We start from the raw sequence: 21196 nt of genomic DNA, 5'->3' as shown, positions 1-21196 counted from the left end.
AGCCATGGAGAAATGAGAAATGAACACATGCAGTGCCTCATTAGTGACGCGGAAAAAAACAATCATGGAGTTCAGCACTGCAGTACCAAATTAGGGCAATTTAAACTTCATTCACTTTACAATGAGGAAAATATAGGGTGAGGCCACATGCCTTATTAGAACCCCACCTGTAATTATTATTAACATATGTCTGAAATGGTGTATTTTATTTACTTATCTCCTTTGTTAACTGAAAAAAGAACTGGTCCTAAATACTGGACCATTTTCAGTCACAACCCCGGCAAGTGACAACAACAAACATAAACAATGAGGACAAATGATATAAATGCACAGTAGTGAAATACATGCATGCATAGTTATTACCTCAACATTTTGTTTAACCTAAACAAGTATAAACTGTCTCATAAATTCACTGATAAGTAGAGCAAAAAAAATTAATTGCGGTGATGTTGATTTATTTATTTATTTACATTTGTTTACCAGGAAAGTCTGACTTGGCCAGAAGCCCATTTTCAGCAGAGGCCCGGAGAAAAAAGCTCCACAGAAATATAAACAAAACACAATAATTAGACAGTACACTAGTATACATATATTAAGATGCAGAATACACATCATCTAGTTAGTCTATACAAAGAAGTATACAATACAGTTTTCTAGTAGATACAGGTTCAAAAAGGAAAAACACAAGCATTTCAGAAAAGATCAAACAACCCGAAGGTAAAACCAAACTGGGAAAAAATAGCAGCCAACCAATCCTCAGCTCGAGCAGGACACCAGCAAGTACACAGTCACTAATAAAGACTTGTAGAGGATAAAACACAGGTTTATTGCTCCATAGATAAAATCCACACATAAAAAGAGATTCCTGGTTAAGCGCTTTCATCTGATAACCTCAGATTTCATCAGAACCAGTGAAAACAGTAATGACTCCATTTTATATAAATAACAAATTAAAACATTCTTAAAGGTGTATTTCCACAACTTCAATCTAAATTACTATATACAGAAGAAACAGGTCCTTGTGACTTAATTTGTGCTAAAGTTTGTAAATACATATTCTAAAAACACAAATTGTGACATTTATCATTAGAATGTTATATATAGTAAATAATATAGTAAATATAATATAGATGTAATATTAATAAATATAAATAAGTATAATAACATAAATATGAATATATAACGGTTGGTTGGTTGGCTGCTATTTTTTCCCATTTCAGAAAAGATCACTGTGAGAAAAATAAAATTAGTACTGTGTACATATTAAACAATAGTTATGAATAAAAAAGATTTCCTTTATATATATATATATATATATATATATATATATATATATATATATATATATATATACATATATATACATCTAAATTTTTTTTGAGTAGTAATACAACTGAGGAGAGGGAGAAAATGAAGTAAGGAGTGGACAGCGTGTTGAGAGAGTTATACATATCTTCTTGGTCAGGTCTGGCACAGGAGCAATGCCAGTTTTTGGACAGATGTTCAAATAGTAGTTGTCTGAAATTAGTAGATTCAGGTATGTTTTGGAGGGTGTGGGGTACAGAGTTCAATAATTTGGCTATTTGATTTGAGAATAGGGCTGTACCATAAGTGTTGTTAGCTTTGTTTTTTGTGGGAAAGTTTCTGTCTGCAGATCTTAGACTTTGTGGACATGAGTAGGGAACAACAAGTTCCTTGAGGGATTGGCAATTGTCAGGATGGAAAATGATATTGTGTGTGAATTTAAGTTTGCAGAGATGGAGACGGTTAGGTAGCACGAGCCAATTTAATTTATGTACAGCAATACAATGGTGCTTTTGGTGGGGAAGGCTGGCTGCGAAGCAGGCTATTTTGTTGTAGCAAGTTTCCAATTTGGTTGAATGATGAAGAAGAAAATGATTATGATGACAGCTACAATTATTCCCCAATATATACAGTATCTTCTTCTTCTTCTTTTGGCTTTTCCCATAAGGGATCACCACAGCAGAACAACAGTCCGCAGAATGATTGGCAGTGGAGTTTTATGGTGTCAAGTTGCCAACCCTGCACCCTACCTTCCACAGAAGGCACACACATGCACACACTCACACCTAGGGAAAATTTAGAGTGTCCAATCCATCTGCAGCATATCTGGGGGTGTAGGAGGAAACCAGAGCACCTGGAGAAAACCCACATGACTGCAGAAAGGACATACAGACTCCATACAGAAGGCTGTAATAAAACACAGGTTTACAGAAGTATGAGTGGCATCACAAAAATTGCATTGACTGTTACTCAGAATGACATATTCATTTACAGTCTGTATTAGAATAGTGTTACTTCATTAGGATATAAGGCTATTTTTGCTATGTTGTTTAAATAACACCATAAATGCAAAATGAGTGCTTGTTTAGTGTTTATGGAATTTTTCTCCCTGGATCCTTTCTGTAAATGTACAGTGCCCAGTAGTGTCAAACCTGATACCAAAGTGCAATATAACAATAAATAAACAGTTTACCCTTGCCTTGGCACAGAGGGCTAAAGCTTCATTTGCAGAGATGTATTACAGACATGGGCTTTGGAGGAACCAGCTGTTGATGGCAGTACCCTGTAACCACTTTTATCTTTCCTATTATCAATGGGAAGAGAGGCAGTCTAGTCTCTGTCACTGCTAACATCCATTGGAAGGCAAGTGTCACAAAAAGTATCATATGTGTTAGGAACATGCATTTGATTAGGGGTATGGCAGAGCAGGTCCTTTCTGCATGGGCATGCATGTTATCTGTTACAAGGGTGGGGTTTGGACAGAATCAAAAAATCTTCAGGTGGCTATCTGAATGGTGCCCATACCATGCTTGGCTCTTGGCCTTCCATCAGGAGAGATGAAAGGATATGATCATTAGTACTGGGCTGGATACCTTCCAGGAAAGGCAAACCTGGAAAATAACTAAATAGCTATAGGGGACAGTTGTATGAAGTTTCTAACTCACCAGCTGGGGCATGCAGAGGTGAAGGGGAGCAGAAGTGGGTTATAACATTCATGTTGTGGAATGTTAGGGAAATCAGCATCCTGACTAAAAGAAGGTAACATAGATTCAGCTAAAGTAAAACTGATGTGCACACATATCCTGCAACAGAAAGCCAGGTAGAAACTGACATGGAAATTAGGGAGAAAGGTTAACAGGTAATGGGCTGACTCTGCCAAAGGATGGAGAAAGGAGTTGTTCTTATTAGAAGCATGCTACAAATGAGGATGCTTATGGCAAATCTTTATGAAGTAGTGAAACAGATAAGGTATTTGTGTGTGTGTGTGTGTGTGTGTGTGTGTGTGTGTGTGTGCGTGTGTGTCAGTGAAATGTGAGTTTAATGAGAAAATGGTGGTTTTGGCATCTGTATAAATAATCCAGTGTGGTTGTTTCGGTGGTATGCAACACATGTTTCAAAAAGATAAGGGAAATTGTAAGAATGGAAGATGCAAACATGTTGACAGAAGGAATTTTGATGGGTGCTAGACAGTATAGAGTGCATGAGACTCCATTGGATGGTAAAGGTAGATGTAGGAAGATACTTGTAAATGGTATGTGAAAAAGTGATGAATGGAATGAAAATAGACCATATATATTTTATAGGGATGAAAGCTGGAGGGCAAGTTGACTAAAACAGATTTCTGGTTAGTAAAAGTTTGGTGGAAAACTCTAAAAGGTAGTGGTTGGGAAGCTATGTTTGCCAGACCATGTACATCTGATTTTTTGAGGTAGAGGTGAAAAGAAAGGTAACAGACACATGGCAGAAGAGTGAATAGCAATGGAGTGTAAGAGGGGTCACTATCCATATCAGCAGATATTTTGGGAATGGGTTTCACTATGGCAAATTCATCTTATTATGACCACAAAACTTTATTACACACAATGTAAAATCATGTGTGATGCATACTGACAACAACTAACATGTGCCCTGTGGTATAACAGATGATACTTGCTCTTATTGTGGGATAAGCACTACAGATCTAAAACATGTGAGTTAAAAATGAAAACGCATATCACAGAATCATTCAGAAAAGAGACTGGAAACTGAGAAGTTGATAAAATCATCTCTCATGCAGTACACTGGTATCTTTGGAATAGCTGATGATAGCATGGCACATATGACTTATTTGGCATCTGTGCTAAATATTGTATTACATAAGAAGGACAGACTGTAAGCCTGTATCGCTCAAAAGATGCTCAACTCAGTAATGTATCTGAAAGCATTATGCATGAATCCAAAATAAAATGCTTAAATATCAGAAGACTTGGGCTGATATATCTGATATGTCATTGGGATGAGAGATAATTCCAGATTAAGAACCAAAATAAAAGTTAAAATACTGGCTGTTAATTTTGTACTAGTAGCGCTTAGTGTTGCCTACATTGGACATTCAGTATTCTGTATAAAATCAGGCATTTTGCACATCTATGACTCCTTAAACTGCATTGTGCTAAGAAATATATTATTATGACAGTGTGCATATTACAATGTAACACAGACAGTAATTCTAGTACTGTATTAAATTATATGTGAAAAGTCAATGAATGTACTACTAGTATATGAAATAGATGATAATTGTAATGATAGCTGTAATGAAATATAGGGATTAGAGAGATGATAGCTGTAATGAAATATAGGGATTAGAGAGATGATAGCTGTAATGAAATATAGGGATTAGAGAGATGACAGCTGTAATCAAATATAGGGATTAGAGAGATGATAGCTGTAATGAAATATAGGGATTAGAGAGATGATAGCTGTAATGAAATATAGGGATTAGAGAGATGATAGCTGTAATGAAATATAGGCATTAGAGAGATGATAGCTGTAATGAAATATAGGGATTAGTTGTAGCTGCATTAAATCTGATAATAGAAGTATGAAAATGGTCAGAGAATGTGCCACTGATATATTCCTATAGGATGTTATTTTTTTTTTTACATTAATACATATTAACCAATGAGTCGGAAAAATATATTTTTCATTACTAAGTTACTTTAGAGTAGATTTGCATGTTCTGCATATTTTGTAGTATAAAATTGTCTTCATCGATGCTCTACATATGTGCAATCATCTCCTGCTTCTTTGTTATTTGTTGTTAAATTGTAAGATTCTGCAATCCAGGATTAGTCTGAAATTGGTCAGAAATGGTCACTGCTATGTACTGGTAAACCAACATAAACAAATAAAATATGAAAAACAATTGATAGCAAATGATCTGCATTAGTATCTGTCAATAATATCAGCAATGAACTGAATGGCAGGTATCCATGCTATGTAATAACACTGATTAATACATTCTTAACATTTAAATTTAACAATAATCTATTTAAGAAATTACATTTTAATTCACAGATTTAAGCTGGCTATATAGTCTCAGGAGAAACCCTTCCGTTAAGATACATAGCAGTAAAGCTCATACATACAAATCTTACTTTGCTCTGGTCACTGTTTTGTATTCTGAAACTCCATAGGTCCCAGTTATGTTCCCAAAGTTTTGTTCTGCTATAGTGATATCACTGACATTTTTCTCCAGTGTGTTTACAAATCTGTGGATAAAGCAAATTAAAGGTAATAAATGACTTCAGATTCTGCAATGAAACAGTTTTACACACTTCTTTGCTGAAACAATTCATTACAGTATAATGGTTCTGGTACAGCCAATACTCACATAACAGTATAAAACATGAAAATCATAAAGCAAACTATGGAACCAGCTAAAAGATAAAATAAGTGTATGAATTGTGGTCAAAAGTCAAGACACAACTGACGTTGTTAAATTAATTTTTTTCCTGGTCTTAACTGTGACTCAGGGTACCTTAACAATGGATGGTATTGGGTAACTCTTTCTCTTAAAACTAGAGCTTCCTGTTCTTCAATAAGTTCTAATGGAGAGTTTCTTTATTTAAATATGTCCTTTAAAATGATAAATTCCTTACGTAAGCACTCATTCTCTGTTATCAGTTTTGATAGTCTAATCATCTGGCCCAGTACTAAGTTCTTTTTCTGATAGTAAGGGTGATTACTATCAAAGTGAAGGAAACTATTTGAATGAGTCAGTTTCCTAAAAATGGATGACTCAGACTGGTTGTTCTCATTATTTTTGTAGGGGTGTATGTCCAAATAGTTGCAACCTCCACTCTGTATATTATTAGTAAAGGACAAAAAGCTGGTAATAGAATTCATATGATGTAATTTTGTTTATGTCATTGTTCTATAGAATTAAAATGTCGTCAAGAAACCTACACTATTAATAAATCAATTCTCTGTATTCTAATTCAAAAATAAACTTTGTCTCCCATAACCATAGCACTCTGTAAAACTTCAGGGCTGAGGAGACCCCCATGGCCACCCCCTCTGGTCTGATTAAAATATTCCTTGTCAAAGAAGACAATGTTATTTTTTAAAACCAATTCCATTAAAGTTGCTATCACATATGCATAATCTTGTGTAATGTTTGAACCCACTATTAAAGCCTCTGTGAAATAATCCATACTTTCCTCATGAGGAATCAATAGAAACAGATCTTTCACATTGATACTGAGGAAGGTAATATTATCTATAAGTTCACATTTTGCTATACTTTTAAGCAAGTGCCAAGAATCCTTAAGTACACGTGGCTTATTAGCAAAAAATTCCTTCAGATGTTGATCAATGAATTTGACCAGAGGCTCAGTTTTAGAACCTCTTGCTGCAACAATGGGACTCGTTGAGGGTCCACTATGGATATGTGGAGCTTTAGTATCCCAAATAAAAAGGGAATTAAAGTTTTTTTAACACGTGGAGAAACACTTGCAGACAAACGCTCCTTATCCAGGAATAAAATAAACAAAGTTTGATAGCAAGTGGATAGGAGCGAAGCTAGACAGCAAACAAATGTAGTTCAAATCCAACACAAAGCCCTTCAGAGTTTCAAATATTCCAAGTAATCCAAATAGAACCACCAAGTCCTGTGGTATATATTCTTTATTCAACAGACAAGCGCTTTCGCTGAGTACAGCTTCTTCAGGTCAATTCAAAAAACAAAATCAAGTCCCATAATATATAGGTAATATATACCACAGGACTTGGTGGTTCTATTTGGATTACTTGGAATATTTGAAACTCTGAAGGGCTTTGTGTTGGATTTGAACTACATTTGTTTGCTGTCTATCTTCGCTCCTATCCACTTGCTATCAAACTAAAGTTTTTTTAACTTTTAAATAATTAATTTCTTCTGGACTAAAGTAATATTTCAGGAAGAGTTCCTCCAAAAATAAGTCTAACCTGTGACTGGCAATGTTCACTTCATGATCGTTATCTCTTTATTATTGGATAGCTCTGACAACAGTCTTTGTTCATCCCTGGTTAAGTTAAACTCATTAATTTTAGTGGCTTCTCTGTGGAATATGCTTAAGTCAAGCTCATAGTGTTTTTCAAATAGTGCCACTGGGGGTAATAATGGGTGGGTTGTAGGTTCTGGATCTATGTAAAAGTTGAACATTCCTATCTGAATTTGTTTCATTACTACTAGTTCCTCAATAACAATTGTAAATTAACATTTCTTGCAAACATTTTCAAATCTAAAATGTTCTCTACTAAATTGTTTTTTATGGTATGGTATGGTATAAAATTAAGCCCTTCTGAAAATAGTTTTCCATGTGGATCTGTTAAACAAATATCACTGTAATTGTAAACTTTAAGTCCACTGAACTCAGAAATAATGTTCTTGCCAGAGTCGTCTCTTACCAGTGGTAACAGAACTTCTTCTCCCATTCCCCCTCCATTGTTCATTTCAAGTGGTACTGAGAGTTTACCTGCTGTCTCTCCACAATCGGTTCTTGATATTGTACTTATGGCACTATCTTTTCTCACAACCTCATCAGGAGGGGAGTGGAGTCCTGCTTGAAAATTTTATACTTCATGCTCCTCAAACCGTTGTGATGTACTGGGTCGTCCGATGCCATGGAAGCAGTGTCATCATCTGTCTCTGCAAAGGATACTCTACTAGCAGGAACCTTCTTAGGAAGTGTATAGGCATGGTTTTGTTAATCTTCCTGGTTTCTTAATAACTTTTTCTTTTTCCTATTCTTCTTAATGTTAACATGTTGTTCCACTCTATTAAATTTCCCCATGTAGTTTTCTTCATAAAATATGAAAAACACATCCTTCATAATAGCTCGTTGTAATAAAAGAATTTCTTCTTTTAGATTCATCATTGTGTGCTGGTTGTCTCAAATCAAAAGTGTCATAAAATCTAAACCAGTGTGGTTAAACAGCTCAAGAAGTTCATTGTGTAGTACAGAAATGCTTTGTATATTGTTAGGAAATTTGTAGCTCCGTAGACCTTTCAGTTCATGTTGCACTCTTAAGCAGCCTTCAAAGAAGACATTATCTAGTTGCAGTTCCCTATACTTTTTTAATAACTTTTCAAATGTATATATTTTAGCCTTCACATTAGGTTGTACACTGTTCATATTCCCGGGGTTTACCCCTGCACTTTAATTCATTAATAAAAAATCTGTGTTCAACCAGTTTAAAAAAATCACTGTTACTGGTGGGACAGCTACCTGTTCGATCCAATCCGGTATTCTTACTGGTTCAATGTTGTCTAATCACCTTCGCTCTTCTATTTACCACCTCTGAATAGGTAGAAATTTGCTTTACATTTATAGAATTTTGTGAATGAGCCATAACAGGAAAAGGTTCTATTGTAACTCCATTCACTCCATTAATGTCAGTTGAAAACACACACTCCATTTTGGCATTCATTTGAGTTAACAGCAAAATAAATTGGGTTAAACTCACACTGTCCTCGTTTAGGGGCACTTGAGTATCACTGGTTTCTTCCTTCCCCATGTCCAAAATGACTACGTTAGCACATTAACATGTTATCAGTATCCACACAGCATCTTTTAGTCCACACTATCTAGCAGAGACCAAAACCACAGATGAAACAGTAAAAATAAAACCATAAGATGCACTACCAAAATAAAACCACAATTGCTGATGTAAGTAAGACAATTCAGACATCGGTAGTAATGAGAGCTTTCATTCCTTTAATTTACAAATGGAACTTCATCAGATAAAATTTCCTTACAAATTTCCCCTTTTATCACAACCATTGTCCAATCACACTGCAATTTTAATTAAAAATGGTTTACAGAACCCTTTAAAATTAGTATATGTTACACAGTGGTACCTGGATGATCGTGCTTCAAATTCAAGAATTAGAAGTGTCTTATGTACAGCAGCGATCACGGTTTTATTTTAAAAAGTTAAAATACCAAAAACAGTAATTAATTCATAGAGTTATATTTCATCTGCTTCAGTCTCTTTTCTCTCAGGAAACAAAGTAGTTTCTTGTCTTTGAGGTGAGAGAACCTCTAAGATGGGTAAAATGGTCTAGAGCGACAGGTGCTCCCCAACAGGGAAGTACATTATCAGTGTGTACTACTTCCAGAGGAGGTGCTTTATACTAGTGTGTTTGACAAAGCATGATTTTGAGTTTTGTAACAAAATTCCTCAGGGCAAACTCTGATAAAGGCAAACTGTATAAAAAATTAGAAAAATATCAAATGAGAGTAGCTATATATTAACTAGATTGCAAAATATGAAAATGAAAGGGATCTTTAAACAACAAACAAAATAAATGCTCATCTCAAATGACCCAAGACAACTAGTTGCAGCTAAGCAGCAAGATTTAAAGTATGGAAGGACAGGAAAAACTAAATACTACAGGTAACCAAAAAGGCTTTCAGTGCGTGATCTCTGATAAAAGCATAAAAAATAACTTTTGCTTAGCAGAGACAACTCAGATAAGTGACAGTAACCATTTCTGATTTGGACATAGCCCTACCACACAGTGCTTTAGCATGAAGACATGCACCAGCTCTGTGGGCAACCAGTGTGGCTGTATTCAACGCTAATGAGGTATTCCAAGGGACAGGCATAAGCTAATTATTTATTTTAATTTCATTTTACTGGGGAAGCCCGACTCAGTACAATGATCCTTTTTCAGCAGATGACCAGGGAGAAAAGCTCAATATACACTGTTACAGAAATATAACAATAATAATAGTAGTAATAGTATGTGAGAGATGCAACCATATAGCCAAACTGGAGGCTAAGCTCTCTCAACTCAGTACTGGCATAACCAGTCAGGAGGAGAAGGAAACCACACTCACTACAATTGCAGTCTCACATAGACCTACCACGACAGCAAACCAAACACATAATCACACAAAAACATACTCGGAGGCTCTAAATAAAGATCTGCCTAAGCAGCAGAGATCTCCAAAGCAGACACCCAAGCAACCGCTACCCTAAAACAAAACACGTGCAACACATATCTCACAAAGCCAGTGTGCTGAACAGTCACAACCCTTAAGGCTAAACAATACACCCGATACACTTGTAATAGGTGACTCTATCGTCAGGCACACTGATGTCCCACTCACCAGGCTGAACAAGGAGAAGGTCACGGTGAGCAGCCTGTTGGGCGCTAGGATCTGCCACATAACACAAGCACTCATGTCACTCCAAGGCAAGTACAAATATGACTCAGTCATTGTCCATGCTGGTGTGAATGACCTGAGATGTACCTCCCTGGACTACATGAAAAGAGACATAGAGGAGCTCTCTGAGCATGTATCCCAGGCCGGTATGGCCCTGACCTTGAGTAGCATCTTACCCTCACCAAGAATGATGTCACAATATGAAGACAAGATGATCAATTTCAACAATTGGCTTAAGTATTGGTGTTATTCAAAGGGGATCCAATGCCTGTCAGCCTGGGATGATATGCTCGACAAGCCACGATGCTTCGCTAAGGACGGCTTGCACCTGTTACCCCTGGGCTTTCGGATATTGGCAAAGGCTCTTGCTAACCCCATAGTGCCTTTTTTAGGCAAGGCTCAAAAAACAAACCCACCTCCATAGGTATCACAAAGGATAAGAAACTAAGAGTAATGCTACTCAATGCCAGAAGTCTAAACCTCAAGATGCACGCACTCGAAACTCTCCTTAGCATGGAGAACATCAATATCTGTGCAGTAACAGAAACCTGGTTCAAGGCTCCCGAGAGCACCCCAGCACTACCAGGTTATACCTCATACCATGCTTTTCAGCCCCAAAACTTGGACTGAACTACAAAAGGAGGGGGAGTATTAATATTCATCAAAGATACCCACACCTCCAGGTTGGTGGCACAGCACGAAGCATCAGAGACTATCCATGTGCAACTAACAGTGGGTAAAACTGCCTTCCAGCTTATAGCCTGCTACAGACCACCCTCCCAAACCCAGGAACCCCACTCAGCCTTCCTGAGAACACTGGAAAATATGAAGGTCTCTCCAAACACCATTATATTGGGCGACTTCAACTACCCAAACATAGACTGGGAGCATTACTCTAGCTCCAACACCCTAGCCCAAAGGTTCCTAGAATTTATAAACTCAGATGCTATGGAACAACTTGTTACCACTCCCACAAGAGGAGAAAACATACTGGACCTGATCATCACCAACATGGGGACTCTATGCTCCAGACCAGAAGTGTATCCCTCACTGGTAAGATCAGACCATAAACTAATTCAACTGGATATTCACATCCCGACCCCACCCCCTGCCCAGAAAACCACAGTGAAAAACTTCTCTAAAGCAATTTTCCCACTCCTCAAAACCGAGGTGGAATCCTTCAAAGCCCCCGGGCCTGTGGAAAATACGGCCCAGACCGCAGAATCCTTTATAAATGCATTCTATGAACACCTTCAGGAATGCATGGATCATGCAATCCCCAATAAAACCAAGACCCAATCCTCCAAAGGCAGACGTCCTGTCTGGTGGACCCCAGCCATAAACAAACTATACAATAGAAGGAGGAAGCTACTACATGATAGAGCAAAATCCCAAAAAGGGAAGGCATCTCTGATCAGTATTAGCAAAAAACTACGGGCACTCATAAAATCGTCTAAGGCCAGCTTCGAGAGAAAAATTGCACAGGACACTAAGGATAATGACAAGGCTTTCTTTAGTTATGTTAGGAACCTGGGTGGGAATTCCCAGAAATGCTCAGAATTAGTCCAAAATGACAAAAAATACACCGAACCCACAGACATTGCCAACATCCTAGCTGACAGGTTCAGCGCAAACTCCCCCACCAAAAGGGCAAATATCTATGCCAGCAGAGTGCTGCCCCTGACATCTCAGATGCTCAGGTAAGAGCCGCCCTCTCCAAAGCAAAAAACACAGCATCAGTGGGACCAGATGGTGTCCCGGGCTGCGTCCTACATGTACTCCAAGAAGAGCTAAACCCAAACATAAAACTACTGTTCAGTCTCAGCCTTACTACAGGATATGTACCCAAAGAGTGGCGTACAGCAAAAGTGGTCCCTCTCCACAAAGGTGGTGCCTCAACGGAACCTGGAAACTATCGCCCCATAAGCCTGACTAGCTTGGTCTGCAAAGCTATGGAAAGGATCATCATGGACCTCATAAATAAAGATATTGGGGACCTACAGACACTGGATCCTACCCAGTTCAGCTTTGTTAAGGGCAGATCCTGCCTCTTAAACCTGGTTGACTTCTTTGAAACTGTCACCAAGGCCATTGACGAAGGGAAGGTGGTCCACACAGCCTACCTGGACCTCGCAAAAGCCTTCAATACAATACCCCACTCGGGCATTATAGATAAGCTCACCAGTTTAACTATAAACCCCTATGTCTTTAGATGGGTTGCAAACTGGCTCAAGGACAGAACCCACATGCTCTCAGTCGCAGTCAGACTCAGTCGCATACCGCCTGCTCAGAGGTGATCTGTGCCTGATGTATAAAGCCATGTCCAACCCGGAATTAAGGGACATGCTGCACCTCAAAAAATCCAAATCCCATCGAGCTACGCGCTTGAGAGACTTGAACCTCAGCTCTGAAATAAATAGGACATGCTGGAGTGACAGATTCATAACCCAGAGGCTCCCTTCACTCTGGAATAAAATCCTAGTCCAGGTTAGGCAGAGTCCCTCATTGACTCTCTTCAAGAGGAAGCTTGATGAGTGGATGGGAGATTGTAGGTTTACCCTGGGTATCACTTCTGTGTCACTGTTAGACAGAGGCACAGTATACCAACCTCAAAAAAGGGCATAGCAAAATTAATTTAAAACTCTGTGGCGAAAGCCAAACATACTCTGGCTAGGCTTATAAATGCCCTAGGGCAGATAGCCTAGTATGAACCTATGAACCTTGTAGTAGATTTATACAGACACTAGAACATGAGAGAATCAAAGAAACAATACAACACAGAGTCAACACAGGAAGTAAATTAATATACCATAATAGTGACATAATGGAGGTAACTAAGTATTAGTTACACAGTTTATCACTGGTATTGATACTGTCTCTATGGTGATGCAGCAGATAGTGTTATTACCTCACAGCAAGAGGTTCACTGTTTCAATTCTTGGTTGGGTGCCTTATGTGCAGAGTCTGAATTTCTTCCCTGGGTTTCCACTGGGTGCTCTGGTTTATTCCCATATTTGAAAGATATGCAGTAGGTGGATTGGATACTCTAAGATGGCCATAGGTGTGAATGTGTGGTGTGGAAGAACTACTGCAGCAGGGCCAGCCACCTGGTGGTGCAAAACTTGGCTCTAGAAGATGATACTGACACTGACACAAATGTTCTCCAGGTGGGGCTGACACAGACAAACAACTGGTGTCAGAGCCATGGACTAAAATTAAATGCCAAGAAATGCATAATAGTATCCTTTGGGAAGTCATCCATCCCTGCTAACTATCATATTGACAACACACTCCTTAGAGATGACCCAATAGTCAGGGACTTAGGGACACGCATAGATAGTAAACTAGCCTTTGACCATCATGTGTCTATAGTGGTGAGGAAGTCATTCTATATTGCACAACTTATAAAAAGGTATGGCATCTATGTCCAAGGAAGTCATTGTTCCCTGTATTTGGCATTCATCAGACCTATCATTGAGTACAATCTCCCCTTTGGTATGTACCTAACCAGGCATATCCAACAATTAGAACATCCATAGAGGTTCCTCATTAAAATAATGCAGGGCACAAGTAAAATGTCATATGGAGACTGCCTCAAGGCACTATCCCCGTATTCTGTCTTCTACAGGCTTTTGAGGGGAGATCTATGCCTGGCATACAGGGCGTTGTCAGACCCCACTCTGATGGATCTCCTGCATATCCACAAGACAAACAGCACCAGAACTACCTGTTCTAAAGACTTAAACCTTGCTGGTGATATAAATAGGACCTGCTGGAGAGATAGGTATGTATCCCAGAGACTGCCACATCTATAGAGCAGGCTCCCCATCCATGTGAAGCAGAGTTCCTCCCTAATCCAATTCAAGTGCAACTTGGACAATTGGATGGGAAACTGGAAATTCATCCCTGGTTTGGCACCTATGTCTCTAATGGACACAGGTAACCTGTAAATGGTTCATCTCCCAAACCCCTGCTTACACTTATCAAGGCTATCAGAACTTGTCAGAGATTTGAGATGAATGGCTAGGCTTAAAAGGGCCTTGTGGTCATTAGCCAAGTAAACACCTATGAACCTATGCACTTATTCTATATGATTTCATAGCTTCTACAGTTGTGCAATGAGATTTACTAAATGGAATAGAAGGATGAGACATAGATAGGCTCTTCTATCTTTCTCTAATGTCATCAATCTTCATTGTAACAACAACAAACTATCTTCAGCACTCTTCCTATATCTCTCAAAAGCTTTCAATATGGTCAGCCATCAGCTACTGCTCAATACTCTACAAACCATCGGTTTAGACCAACATGCAATACAATGGTTTCACTCCTACCTAAAAAGTCGACAGCAGGCTGTCTTATGGCAGAGCAAGCTGTCATCCCAACTTCCTCTAACCCTAGGTGTCCCACAAGGGTCCATACTAGGTCCCCTTCTTTTCTCTTTCTTTATCAATGATCTGCACACCACCATCCCAGGAGCCACCTGCATCCAATATGCAGATGACTCAATGCTAATATGCACTGCCTCCTCTCCTACACAACTTCTAACCCTCACTCAGATCACTTTCAGCACGGCAGAAACATGGCTAGCTAATTGCCGCCTGCTTCTAAATCCTAACAAAACCAAGCTACTACTTTTCTCCCCTAACCGTAGAATTCCTCCTCCTTTCTTCAACATCAAATGTAGCAATGACACCATTATCTCCCCTGATGACCATACAAAGCTTCTAGGCAAAATAATAGACAATAACCTTAAATTTGATAAACATGTCAATCACACTATTAAGTCCATCAACAAAAAACTTGGCTCCCTGTACAGAGCCAAACCTTTCCTTACCCCCCTAGCTAGGGTAGCTAGATCACACCTCCTCTCAACCCTTATGTATGCCTCCCCTGTACTCACCAACCTATCCAAAACTGATCTCAACAAATTATCAGGATGTTACAATCATATAGCCAGATTCACTACAGGCATGGCTTTTAGGACCCACCATTGCCAAAACCTCAAAAAACTGGGATGGCTAGACTATCCTACCCTTCTACAGTTCAACCAGCTTACAGTAGTGCATAAAATACTTCATCAACCTGATAACACCCCTGCCCTCAAAAATAGTCTCACTCCTCATAGTGCCCCCAGGCCATTACGCTCAGCTGATAAACTAATGATACTGACCCAAAAGTTCAACAACTCTGCAGACGATGCTATATTTGCCAACTCAACCGGAAAAATCTGGAATCTACTCCCTAATACTGTTACCAAGGAAACTTCACTACCCCTATTTAAAAGAGAACTCAAAAATACCTCACATCTCATTGGCTGCGTTCTTGTTCTAAACCTGACTAACAAATTCACTAATACATATCTTGCTACCCAACCTGCTGTTTAGCCAAGTATCTATGCCTCATAGCATTTGAATGTCTAAGCATTGTGAATTATGAGATCTGATTGTATTCTATGTTCACATTTTCTGATACGTCTTTGCCAATCAGATGTAAATCTGCACTTGTGTATATTAAATTCTGCCTGTATTGTTTGTCTATATTTTTCTAAATATGTCTGCCAGAGTTTATCCCTCAGTGATGTATGTGCTGTCTCTTTTTTGGTATGTGGTGCTTTTCTCCCTGGGCCGCCGCTGAAAATGGACATATATCCAGTCGGACTATCCCGGTCAACAAATGTAAAATAAATAAATAAATAAATGATTGGTGTGCTTGGGTGTTATTATGGTGTAATTATTTCTTGAGTGGGGTTTGTTATTATACATTATCTGTTATCTGGGACATGCACAGCTGCATTTTGAGATGTTACTTTAGGGACACTTTGAAAGCTTGCTTATTTTCAGTTTGTTTGAGAATTGGGGGAATGGAGTTCCATAAGTTAAATACACAGCTAGAGTATAACAAATTGCCAGCTGTGTTTTAGATTTACAGATAGATAGTAGGAACTTATCTTTAGAGCATAATTGTGTACTGGGGACAGAGTTTTGGAGCATGCACCTTAAAGCAGGGTATTTGTTTGGGTTACATATTAGCCATAGGAAGTAGGAGCTGTTGATATTGTAAATGGTGGATGACTTCCAACCAGTTGAGCTGTTTAAGGGCAAGACAGTAATGAACATTGTAGAGTGTTCACTGCAAATCTAGTTATTTTATTATTGCATTGTTCTAGTTCAGTTTGGATGTTAGATTGAAGGTTTGTAAACAGAGGTAAGGCAGATGTAGGGTTGGTACAAAGTAGGTTTTAACAATGGTTTCCCTACTTCTTTCAGTCCAAAATGCTTTTGATCTGAATGCTTTTGATCTGTACAGTTGACTAAGCGGTTGGTGAATTTTTTTGATAACAGATTGAAGTGGAAGTAAAATTTCATGTTGTCATCAATTGTGTTGTCTAAAATTTTGGTACATGGGACTTGTTCTATCGGGGTATTGCTCATAGGAGGTTACTAAGCTATTGGCCATATGGCCTTTATAAGCCTATCCATGCTATATCCTTGTTCCCTTATTGACCAAGTTGTATGGTCTATATTTCCAGCACGAGTCTATGATCAGCACCGACTGCCGTTATCCAAGAGGGATAGGAGGTGACGTGGGAATGGAATTCACTTTGTGAGAATGTTTCAGGGTCAAAAGGAGCAGCTTGATTTTCTTGAGGTTTAGTAGAAGTTGTGAAATGTCTAACTACAATTCAATTGAGGTAGTGGATTCTTGAGTTTGTGCAGTAGTTTTAAGCTGAGGCAGTGCAGAATAGTATGGAGTCATCTGTGTATTGTATGAGAGTAACATGGTTGGTGATTATGTGTAAGTCACTGATGAAGAAGTTAAACAGTAGTGGTCGTAATATGGATCCTTGTGGTACTCCTATAGTGACTGGTAAGAAGAGGGAGTATACTTGTCACCACTTAACTGCTTGGCTTCAGCCAGACAGGTACCTCTGGAACTAGGAGATAGAGGTGGAGGAGAGGCCTAAGCAGAAAAGTTTTTGTACCAGTATTTAATGACAAATGATACTGACTGCCTTTGATAGATCTAGGAAAAAGGGAAGCTACCAGATTGTCTGAGTTTCTGTTCTTGTTTATGGTTTTGATAAAGTTGTACTATGATTAGGCTGAAAAACATGTAGAACAGGGAAGACTAGATTACTGATGATGAGTTAATTAGCTGGGTATGTATACATTTTTCAATAATTTTGGATAGTGAAGATAAAACAGCCATAGGCCGCATTAGCCATGTGCTCTCCCCTGTAACTGCCTGTAGTAAGATACTTATGCTGCTGCATAAATTAACATGGCTTCTCACAAGACACTCAGGTTATGAACACAGCCAAATGCTCATGTTTACTCACTGTAATAGAGGTAAGTGATGGGGAGATTAGCAGATAGTAGTGTTAAGGTGTGTGTACATGTCTGTATGCGTGGGGATGCATATATGAGAGTATGTGTGACTGTGTGTCTACCTGGGAGGTTGCAGAAGGGAAGGAGGGAGGGTTAGTTATGAAATAGGGTATGTTTGTGTGTGTGTGTGTGTGTGTGTGTGTGTGTGTGTGTGTGTGTGTGTGCGCATGTGTGCCAGTGTCTGTGAATGAGATCAGGTGGGGGGCTGCATGCGTTTGAGTGTATGTGTATGGAGAGGAGGTTGGGGACTAATGAACAAGTCATGCAACATTGGTGGAGGCACTACACACCAGGGATAACTCTTAACATCATGCCTTAATGGCACTTAAAAAAAGACATGAGTCAGGGGGAAAGACATGGGTCAGGGGAAAACTAGATATCAGGGATAGCTCTTTAACATTTTGCCATTGAAGGTACTTAGAAAAAAAATAAGTATGACCACCAAGAACACTATAAACCAGGAATACTAAGTATAGTATGCCCTAAAGGCACTAAAGCAGATTCAAACCCTCTACCCTTCCACCAAGGATATTAGTTCTCTGCACCACCACTTGACACCAGGGATAACTGAACATATTACCTAAGTGTTTAAAGAAATATGTAAAGCTACAGGGGGAAAAGGTTTTGAGTCCTGCACTTTGAGCACAGAAAGCAGTATCAGCATTAACCCTCAGTGCTGATTAATCAGTTAGTGTATACAGGGTTATTTTACATAATAATAACTATGAAACTCTAATGGATGGCATGATTCAGTGATTACAGCAGTCTGTGAGTCATTAGGGGAAAGGTACAAATAAGAGGTAACAGCAGGAGTGTGTCTTTATGGGGGGAGGCTTGGTGTGAGAGAGAGTTAACGGGTGGTGTCTGAGTGAATGTGATACATGGGCTTCCAGTATTAAATAAAGAAGGAAAGTGGTGATTTTTTTGCACTTGTGGTAGTTAAGGACAATTCAAAGACATGCAAACTAGGTGATAATGAGGTCTTTTATCTCTGAATTGCAAATCTATGCATTGAGCAAATAGCCCCTTTTTACAAATGCTCCTACTACCAGCGCTGGAATTCTTTCTGAATCCCAGAGCTGTATTTAATTAAATTAACAGTTCATAATACAGAAATCAAACAGTAAGCATGTTTCTATTGTGTAATGACTCTCTTACTTTATTCCAAGCTAATGCCAACCCAGACAATGATCAAAGTACTGACTTTGACATTTTATCATTTCCGATCACTTATTGCTAGTCCAAATACTGTTTGTCTAAACTTCTGCAGTGAAAAAAAATTATATACAGATATATAAAATATTTCTTAACCTTTCTGTTAAACATCTGAATATCACAGAACAATGATCAAACTGCAACCTTTACAATCACAGAATAATAAGCCCACTGCAACCTTTACATTTAGGGTTACGATCTGTTCCAATTTTTTTTCTATTGCCCCAAGAATCTTGACTCCCATCCTCTATGCCTCCTCTTCCTCCAAGTGTCCAGAGAACACTGAGCTTGATCGAAGGAAGGACACTGAGGAAACTCGGAGCTATAAATTATAACAATAAGTATCCTGTTTCTTGTTTATTTTGTTCTTTATTTCTTTCTTATTTATAGCACTTTGTGTACTGTGTATTTTTCTAGCTAGTTTCACTGTGTGTGAGGTATTAACTGGAAATTGTCCACTTTTATTAAGCATCTGTTGGGTTGTTTGTTTCTAATAACTTGCTGCAGTTAAACTCTTTTTTTCTAGAGGTCCCACCTTTAGCTGTTTAAAACTTTCATTTAAAGGCTCACTGCTGCTTTTCAGCTGTGAGAAACATTTCTGCAGTTTGTTCTAAGTAGTGGGGATATTTGTAGCATTTCCATATTCAGGCTTATATTTGGGCCTAGTGTTTGTGGAGGCTGTGTGTCTGAGCACATATTCAGGGACATCTTGGTTTAGCCAAAGCCATCAGGCATTTCAGTGAGAGAGAATTGTTTGAGGTCATTGGCTGACTGAGGTCACCTGGACTACAGCTTAGACTAAGCACCTCATTGGTTCTTTTGAGATTTCTTTCTTAAAAACTGTCTCAGGTTTCAACTTTCTGTTACCTAAGAAGTTCATTTGTGAGTGTTCTGCCATTTCACACTGAGCTTGATCGAAGGAAGGACACTGAGGAAATTCGGAGCTATAATATATAACATTAAGTATCCTGTTTTTTGTTTATTTTGCTCTTTATTTATTTGTTATTTATAGCACTTTGTGTACTGTGTATTTTTCTAGCTAGTTTCACTGTGTGTGAGGTATTAACTGGAAATTGTCCACTTTTATTAAGCATCTGTTGGGTTGTTTGTTTCTAATAACTTGTTGCAGTTAAACTCTTTTTTCTAGAGGCCCCTCCTTTAGCTGTTTAAAACTTTCATTTAAAGGCTCACTGCTGCTTTTCAGCTGTGAGAAACATTTCTGCAGTTTGTTCTAAGTAGTGGGGATATTTGTAGCATTTCCATATTCAGGCTTATATTTGGGCCTAGTGTTTGTGGAGGCTGTGTGTCTGAACACATATTCAGGGACATCTTGGATTAGCCAAAGCCATCAGGCATTTCAGTGAGAGAGAATTGTTTGAGGTCATTGGCTGACTGAGGTCACCTGGACTCATAGCCGGCCTTAGGCATAGGCCAACTAGGCGGCCGCCTAGGGCGCCACTCTAGTAGGGGTGCTTTTCCAGTATTTATTTGGTGTAGGTAGACTAGGATGGGGGCACCGGGTGGTGAGGTGGGGGGTGTTGTGGAGCCCTTTTGCCTAGGGCACCAGTTAACCTAAGGCCGCTCCTGCTTCAGGCCAGTTATTTTACATTAAGAAGGTTCATGGTCTGCACTCTTGTGGGAGGAGAGGCTGGACTCTGCCCTTCTGAGCTGGGAATTTATGGTTAAAGGCTTATAGTGCCTGCATATTTGAACTGTTTCTTACTGAAATTGGTACACCTTGTTTGCTGTAGTATAGACTAGATCCAGGCCTGCTGAATCTAGCTTTGTTTGTATGCTTGTTGTTTGTTTGCTTGTTATTTCCCTGAAATGCTAATTTCACCTAAAACGTGGCTTTTCAGCACTTCTGTGGATCCCTAGTGATATCTGCATTGCTTACTGTACTTATTTCCTTGTTTCACTTGAAAGAAAGTTACTGTTTGTCGTTTTTGCATTTAAGTTACCTGGCACTTGCTCACTAAGTCAGCACTAAAAAATTAAAAGCACTACACCCTCACAAACTCCCCTTGAGTACCTTGTTCCCCATTGGCCCTTTTTTTCAATTATAAAGGAATTTCCAATACTATTCTA

General features: G+C 38.7%; 1 protein-coding gene across 1 annotated transcript in view; it reads right to left on the bottom strand.

Annotated features, from left to right (window-relative positions):
• LOC122804857 (solute carrier family 15 member 2-like) overlaps positions 1–21196 on the bottom strand; it is a 1359362-nt gene that overhangs the window by 222358 nt on the left and 1115808 nt on the right. Inside the window, exon 18 of the mRNA XM_044075020.1 lies at positions 5442–5555. Coding sequence (XP_043930955.1) covers positions 5442–5555 — 114 coding nt within the window. The remainder of the gene's footprint in view (positions 1–5441; positions 5556–21196) is intronic.

Source organism: Protopterus annectens, chromosome 6.part0 (genome assembly GCF_019279795.1).
Source record: "Protopterus annectens isolate FY-2018-M chromosome 6.part0, PAN1.0, whole genome shotgun sequence".
Lineage (NCBI taxonomy): Eukaryota > Metazoa > Chordata > Ceratodontiformes > Protopteridae > Protopterus > Protopterus annectens.
Note: the sequence above shows the minus strand (reverse complement) of the source record. Positions and strands in the feature narration are given on the sequence as shown.